This window comes from Dysidea avara, chromosome 10 (assembly GCF_963678975.1).
Source record: "Dysidea avara chromosome 10, odDysAvar1.4, whole genome shotgun sequence".
In the NCBI taxonomy this organism is placed as follows: domain Eukaryota; kingdom Metazoa; phylum Porifera; class Demospongiae; order Dictyoceratida; family Dysideidae; genus Dysidea; species Dysidea avara.
In genome coordinates this window covers 22,551,016-22,558,358 of record NC_089281.1, presented here as the reverse complement: position 1 = coordinate 22,558,358, position 7,343 = coordinate 22,551,016, and the positions used below count along the sequence as shown (strand labels likewise).

Here is a 7,343-nt window from a genome sequence, read left to right as displayed (position 1 = left end):
TTGTGGGTTTGGGTTTTGGAGAGAGCGCGCTGTTCTCGCGGAATGAAGTTGGCGGATTTTTGGAAACACCGACCCGCGTCAAATTTAGCCAACAGCAAATGAAGACAGTACACCGAACACCCGCCACTGCGTATTCGCCATAGGCGGAACAGTGAAAAGTTGGTGCTAAATACTAGTACTGTCTACTGTTAACAATTAATTGAGCTGTGACCTGTTTGTTTACTGTACTAGTACTTTTGTGACCTATACACTAAGTTTATACTTTAGAGTGTTTCGTTTGGAATGTTTTATTGTTCTGAGATTCTGTCTAAGAAGGGCAAGCTTGGGTTGATATGGTAAGTTGTATTGGCCAGTGCAAATAACGTGTTTCTTGGGACTTTTATGAAGAGTTTGGTACTGCAGCTTGTTATTGTACATGATAAGTACCTCTAAGGCTGTATGTACTTTTTGATATGCAGTGTTACGATACCTTTTTGTTTTTTTATTTTAAGGATTGCAGCTAATTTTGATGGAGCTGGTAGCATTGCTTTGACAAAGCGAGAGTATTTCAGCATCAACATTATGAAGATATGGTATGAGAGGGTTCATTGTTTTGTATAATATAGTTTTTGTTTAGTGATGAAATTATGGAGCCTTCAAGACCATATGCTCTGCGATTATCATCAAAACTGCTCCTTGGAATTTCCCGTGTGTTTTCAAAGCAAATGTATTTTTTACTAGGTTAGTAATTCATACTGTATTGTATGTTTCTAATCTAGTAGTTGTTGGTTACACAAAACATCACATGTAATGTGGTGTGGCTTTGTATCTTGGTAGTTGATCTACGACATGTTTGGGAGAGCCTTAAGAAGAAGGACAATAACAGCATTAATTTGCCACCTGCAAAAGCAAAGAATAGGTGCTGTGTTTCACTTGTTGTAGTGACCTTTACTTGTTTATTTTTCCATCCAGATTGGAGGCTGTGACCCTGCGTGACCCGTTTGCTCACTTCAATGCGTGGTTATTATCGAGCACTGCGGATGTCTTGAACATGTCCATAAGTGATTTTGAGTTCCCATCAGTATGTTAACTTGTAGCATTATCACATAAATTTTACATGGTATATTTTTAGGAAAGTGAATTTCAGACAATATCAGGTACTATTTAATTGTACAAACATGTGTCTGTATATTCAACAAGCACCTGCATCCTTAGACTCTCAAACTGCTGATCTGAGAGACATAACACTGGAAGAGGAAGACTTTCCAAGTTGCTCAACATCTGTAAGTGTATGTAGTGGACACATTAATGTGTCAAATAACACTTATCAATAGATTATGGATGACGATGACAATTTTGGTGACGCCTGTCTACAGTTTGATCAACATGAGAATGCAGATGAACAGCCTGCTACTATTGGGTAATGTGTTACACATGAATACACAACACTATACTAGCTTCTTGTATTACAACTGTCTAGTGATTTGGAGACAATGAATGTTCATTGTGATCCTCATAATGATTCTGTGCTCTTGTATGATGAAGCAAGTGGCTCTTTAAGACAGCTAGAAGAAAGTAAGATGGTAGCATATATCTAGCAAGGCCTTCAGTAATGGATGGGCTTGTACTGAAAAACACTACTTTATTTTGTGAAAGATTTTTATGACTGATTGTCAAATATACTCAGTAATGGCAAACATTACAGGCTTGATTTTTAGTTGGGCCAGACTATACCTTTTGGTGTACTGCAGGAGATACAATATATGTTATATGGACTTTCCTTTGTCCTTTTTTTGTCTCATTTCTGATCACGTAAAGGTCTGTCCAGGAAAATGGTTTGGTCAGCAAATGTCTGCCACCACTGTTAGAATAGCTCAGATATGTACTTCAGGAAATACAGTTAGATTATTCAACTGTAGTACTGCCTTAGACTTGAGGGAATGTAGGTTTCTTTTACTGTACAAAGGGAAATTTTGCAAACCCAAAGTATGCGTGTCTGAAAAAAGATCAGTGGGCAATTGAAGCAGAGTCACGGTTAATGTGACTGCTCTATCAGAATTCCTGACTGTTCTATTAGAGTGTCTATCTCAATCTTTGCCTGTATAAAAAATCAAACACAATGTCCTTACTATTAACAAGGCAGATACCTCAAATGTAGCTACACCGCTGTAATCACATTGCTCCTAGGGAATGATGATACATGCTTTTGTAGTGAGGGGGTGGTACTTATGTCACAGACAACAAGGAGATCTTGTTTTCTGTAGTCATGTTGTTGTTTAGCTCCTCTAGTGTCGAGTCCTACAAAGTTTGTGCTTGAAGAACTCACTCCTGACCATGTTCAACGGCCACTGAGACACAGGCGATTGCACAATCGTAGAATTCGTCGAGATAAGGAACGTGTTTTGAGTGACACCAGCATTTCTGACTGTCTGAGAACTCCTGAATGCTTACTTCAGTCAGTGAGTAGATCATACAATAGTATCCCAGTGCTAGGAACAAGGGTCAGCAATCTTTGGAGATAGAAACTTTTTCATAGGTTGTTTAATGCTTCCTTATGTACCTGTAACCAAAATGGGTGTTGGTTGGCCAACTGCTGAAATTGGTCAGAGCTCTATTCTAGCACTGAGGTATTGTGTACTAGTGTGTACTTTACTTGCAGAAAGAACAGTTGTGCAGTAGAGCCAAGCCAAAAGAACTATTTGATAACAACTGTTTTTCTGTTATTCATAAAGGTATATATTATCATACTACATGTTGTACAATTGTATTTTTACATGTTATATTTGTCATAGGAGCCTTTCATTTAGATGAGATATGGAAGCGAAATGCTAGTATACCTAAGGATGAATTATTTGGTATGACAATTTTACTGTCAATTATGCTCAACTTTTTTTTTTCATGTTTTGTGTTCACACACTAGATTACCCTTTTGAGGTACGCTATTGTGATATTTGTATGTATACATTAACCAAATGGCTTGTCATTTAGACAATACATGATATAGAAGATGGCTCAGAATCTTCAGTGGAAATACTGAGGGGTCAGTACTCCATCAGCACAGCTTCGTATGAGGAATCTAGGGAAGGAGGACTATCCCAACTGACACCAGTCAATGGTAGATCACAAATGGTACTTGATATTTAATGTCTACATGTCGTCATTTTAGATCAGTCTTCATCCTTGTTGAGTACTCAGGGCAATTATGAATTTGAGATTACATCAACTCAGAGGTATGCAGCCATGCTACCTGCTTGCTTATAGTACGTATACACTCATTGTAGCAGGCATAAAACGCCTCACCAGGCAGTTGTTCCAGTGGGGAACCTCTCTCCAATAATGGATGAGCCAGAATTTGACATGGATATAGGTACAATTATAACTGTGCGTACCAGATTATGTATGTTGTACGACAGGAGATATCAGTTTGCCTAGCCTAGATGATTCAGATATTGAAAGTGATACTAGTGTCACTAGTGGTCACAATGTACAGTTACATGATGCACTTCGGTAACTATAACATTTGCCTCAACTGTAATTGAGTGTCTTCATTAGGGAAGTCGTTCACACGATGGAGGGCAAAGATGATATCCACTTTTCTAGCCTTTTACCACAGCCATGTTTAAGAAAAATAGCAGCTAAAAGATTTTCACAAATACTAGGTACACAAGCATTCACTCACAGTATACAGGTATTTAATAGCATGTATGTTGTTAGCCTTGGCATCAAAGCAAGTCCTCTGTGTTCACCAGGATGTTCCTTATGGTGACATCATCATTTCTAAGGGGTCTGAGTTTTGAAACTTCCAAGTGGTAAAATTATATAAACATGGCATTTTAAATTTGTATCTTGTGAATTTTTAAACTTGTATATTGTATTTACATATACATACAATGTCATGCATACATACTAGTATATGTGGATTTGTGACATTAATGCTTTAAAAAACACACACACAAAAGTTACCTCTGCAGGAAGTCTACAAAGGCATGCGCAATTTGTCCACTTGATCGGTCCACTGCTTGTACAGTAATTTCAGTATTACCAAACATCATTGTTAGCTGTAGTTCCCTTGGCTTCCCTCTGGTACTACCTGGCATCTGCAACTTAAGCTCGGCAACTTTCTTCACTCCAACATCAGTCACATATTGGACAAACTCTTTTTCAGATGCACAAATAGTGATGACAGTTTCTTGTAAATTGCTTTGTGCAGGTGTATAGCTTCTGGTAACAGTGTCACCATGAGTTATGGGCTGATCAGCAAACACGTATGTGTCAAATATATCAGAACACCAAGCTTCTCCACCTTTGTAGACTTTCTTGTCTTCGGGATGTTTACCTGGAACAAACTTGTTTAAAATGCCAACACCATAAGTCATGGCTGATCTTCGTACTCTCACAATTGTTGGCTGAAGTCCAAACATCACAGCTCCTTTTAGTGTTGTGAGACTGGTCTCTTGAGGAACAATGAGACGAGGGGGAATGGTGATCTCACTTAGCAGTGCTTTATGAATTCTTTCTTGTAAGACTTGTGATTCGGCAAAGCCTCCGACTATAAACAAATACTTGATTCCAATAAGTTCTGGCTTCTGTAAGATGGCTATAATGTCTTGAATGATAGTTGTAATTGGTGGATTGAAAAGGGAGAGTAGAGCATGTGTATGCAATCTTAACATCCCTTGTGAGGACCAAGATATGTCACTACAGTTGTGTGCCTGGATAGCTTGCTCTACACTTTTACGTGTGAACTTCTTGAACTGATCTATGAATGAAAACGGTAATGAGATATTAACTGGGACACACTTAGTTGTGTTGGCAGATTTTTTCTTGGCTTCGAATCCACACATTAACTCCATCCAACCAACAGGGCATCTGCTTTTGTAATGCATCATGAAATCTCGTCCAAAAATGTCACCAATCAGAAGTTCAAATTGTTGATCAATACCAGTTGAACCCCAAGGCCCACCAGAAGCTCGATACAGCTCCTTTAACCACCCTCCATCTTCTAACTGATGCACAGTCAAGTCAATGGTACCACCTCCACAATCAGCAACCATGTATCTTGTGCCACACTGAATACAAGCTACTTTCTTTCTTCTGTCTATTGAAGACACAGAATGAGAACGAGGGCCAAGATACCTTTTCGTGGTTGGAGGAGGACTCCAGGAGGAGAACACCGACGATTGGCTGCTGTTACCTGAGCTATTCAAAGGACTGCATGGTGGTGATGAATACAAGCCTGAAAAACTACTGTATCTTGTATTCTCAGGTGTGAGCCTTCGTGCTTCCAACAAAGGAGATGGGATATCTGGGGATTGGTCATTGACACAGTCAAAGTACTTCAACGTTCTACAGTAAATTGAAGCTGCCTCAGGCTCGAGGGCAATGATCAACTGGCTGGGGTTATCAGCACTGATGAGACCAGCCTGTTGAGAGACACAAAATAAATTATTTCTGATCATACTGTACTAATGCATGCAGCACAGACACTCACAATGCTTTAATAGATGGATTTTTACATTTAACTTACAAAACCCCTACTTGGTAAGTCACAGCATGCCTGTAACTATAGTGAAGTGTTGACTTTACAGGCACCTAGCTGTCAACGGGGTACAAGTGCCATAGCTTTATTTATAGACTATAGTGGTTGTATTGTGGGTTTTAACCAATTTATTCATGCATGTGCGTGACTCCAACTTCTGTAGTAATTGCAAATGCTGTGATCTGATTGATTTTGTAGTGGTGGTATGCTCAAGTCCAGTGTACAAACCTTTTAACAATAAGCACCACCAAACTCATCAATAAGCCAGTAGCTTAAGATTTAGCAGCACCAGACTAGAACTATATATACATACCTATGGCAGGAAATAAGTAGCAAAAGTGTAGCTAATGAATGTATTGACAGTATGAAGGTGCAACCGTGCCAGATACTATACAAGTTTGCACTCATGTTAATGTGGTAAATCTAGCTGGAGTACTTTATTTTACAATGTAACACATCATCTAGCTCAGATATGACAATTACTGTGTAGGCCTTAGTTGGATCTATTTGACTATAGTTTATATGTAGCACATCAGTAAAACATCATTAGATGAAATAGAGTATTACACAAAACATACTGAATCTAAGTTTTGGTAAATATAAATGTTTATATTGGTTAAACAAATATCAGTATCAAATAATCGGATAATGGTACCAGTATCCAAGGAACCCACTATTTTGAGCTTTTTTATTATTCTGGTACACGTGGATGAGAATAACTAAGTTTATGTGGCCTGATTTAGTGAACATTAACTAAATCATGACATTGGCCAAGGTTTCCGTCATCCCCTCTGCAGGAGACACAAAGCTTGCATGCTAGAATGTTCACATACTCATAATATTAACCATAACAGTTTAATGTCATGAGATAACTATTACTACTATGACAACAATGCACCCAGCACAGCATGCAGCAAACCACACAACATACCACAAGATAGACCACTGTAGCGTCTGCAAGCTAACCTGGAGAGCAGCATGTCTCATAAATTGTTTGGCAGATTGCCTCCAAATAGCTGGCACAGTTATCACCCATTGAATGTCTTCCACAGTCACTGCAGGAGACGTGGTCTGTTCTTGTAGCTCCTGAAGGCAACATTTACCAAAGTATCTCATTGCATGTGCAAATACAGTAGCTGCCAGCATGCTTCTGCCGCTTGCAGCTCGTACTTCAAGATTACGATGCAGATCCTACAGCAAGGGATAAAAAGTGGACAATTTACTTGATCAAATAATAGCATTAAAATGATGAATGTACCTCAGTAAAGTGTAATGCTAGCTTAAACTTCTCAAAATAGTAGCATCTTCTGGCTGTTTCCTCGTCCATATCGTGATATCTTTCCCTTGCCTCGTTTCCAAACGAGTCAAACACACCATTTTCATCCAGCAGCAGTATGCACGGAACCTTGTGATAGCCGAAGCCTGGTTCGTTGGAATCAGTCCTTCGCATTAGATGGATGTCATCTGGACGCTCTCTGAAAGCGTACGCATATCCACTGTACGTGGTTCCAAAGTCTATGGCTGATACTACCCGGTAGGGGCACTGGTACGAGCTCTCGGGCGGGGCTGAGCCTCGAAGCGTCGCAGACTTTAAACAATCATTCAGTGGAATGCTGTCCAAGTCAAATCCAGTTGTTCCAGCAGTTTGAGTTACATTTCCAGCACTTTTATGCCTCTTGATGGTCCTTTTCAGTGATTTTGGAGTAATATATCTTACGAATTTTGGACTGCCTTTAATCAAAGCCATTGAAAAAGCTATCGGAAAAACATTAAACTCGCCCACGTAATGACACAGACGATTTGACTCCAAGGGTTTACGCAAAAG

At 39.3% G+C, this 7,343-nt stretch overlaps 2 protein-coding genes across 3 annotated transcripts; one reads left to right on the top strand and one right to left on the bottom strand.

Annotated features, from left to right (window-relative positions):
* Nucleotides 1-16: 16 nt before the first annotated feature.
* On the top strand, nt 17-3,946 carry LOC136269004 (uncharacterized). Of its 2 annotated transcripts, none has more exons than XM_066064474.1 (19): nt 17-158; nt 492-572; nt 617-720; nt 817-898; nt 952-1,060; nt 1,112-1,136; nt 1,195-1,262; nt 1,314-1,399; nt 1,460-1,554; nt 2,260-2,438; nt 2,639-2,711; nt 2,772-2,834; nt 2,900-2,913; nt 2,968-3,094; nt 3,146-3,209; nt 3,261-3,346; nt 3,393-3,486; nt 3,532-3,638; nt 3,694-3,946. In XM_066064474.1, the coding sequence occupies exons 2-19, from the start codon at nt 562-564 to the stop codon at nt 3,774-3,776; spliced, it is 1,470 nt and encodes a 489-aa protein (XP_065920546.1). In that variant the 5' UTR covers nt 17-158; nt 492-561; the 3' UTR covers nt 3,777-3,946. The 2 variants fall into 2 exon arrangements, with proteins under 2 accessions (XP_065920546.1, XP_065920545.1); XM_066064473.1 differs by lacking the exon at nt 17-158 and adding an exon at nt 182-335.
* LOC136269002 (heat shock 70 kDa protein 12A-like) lies at nt 3,811-7,314 on the bottom strand. The gene is made up of 3 exons (XM_066064470.1): nt 6,777-7,314; nt 6,485-6,709; nt 3,811-5,402 (listed from the first exon to the last, which is right to left on the bottom strand). The coding sequence occupies exons 1-3, from the start codon at nt 7,263-7,265 to the stop codon at nt 3,939-3,941; spliced, it is 2,178 nt and encodes a 725-aa protein (XP_065920542.1). The 5' UTR covers nt 7,266-7,314; the 3' UTR covers nt 3,811-3,938.
* Between the last annotated feature and the right edge of the window lie 29 nt (nt 7,315-7,343).

Excerpts from the sequence above, each read along its gene's own strand:
- LOC136269004 (XM_066064473.1), top strand. The coding sequence starts at position 283 with ATGTTTTATTGTTCTGAGATTCTGTCTAAGAAGGGCAAGCTTGGGTTG. Across the intron at positions 1,400-1,459 it reads GAACAGCCTGCTACTATTGG|TGATTTGGAGACAATGAATG; the intron begins GTAATGTGTTAC and ends ACAACTGTCTAG. Across the intron at positions 3,487-3,531 it reads CAGTTACATGATGCACTTCG|GGAAGTCGTTCACACGATGG; the intron begins GTAACTATAACA and ends TGTCTTCATTAG.
- LOC136269002 (XM_066064470.1), bottom strand. The coding sequence starts at position 7,265 with ATGGCTTTGATTAAAGGCAGTCCAAAATTCGTAAGATATATTACTCCA. Across the intron at positions 6,710-6,776 it reads TAGCATTACACTTTACTGAG|GATCTGCATCGTAATCTTGA; the intron begins GTACATTCATCA and ends CCCTTGCTGTAG. Across the intron at positions 5,403-6,484 it reads TGAGACATGCTGCTCTCCAG|GCTGGTCTCATCAGTGCTGA; the intron begins GTTAGCTTGCAG and ends GTCTCTCAACAG.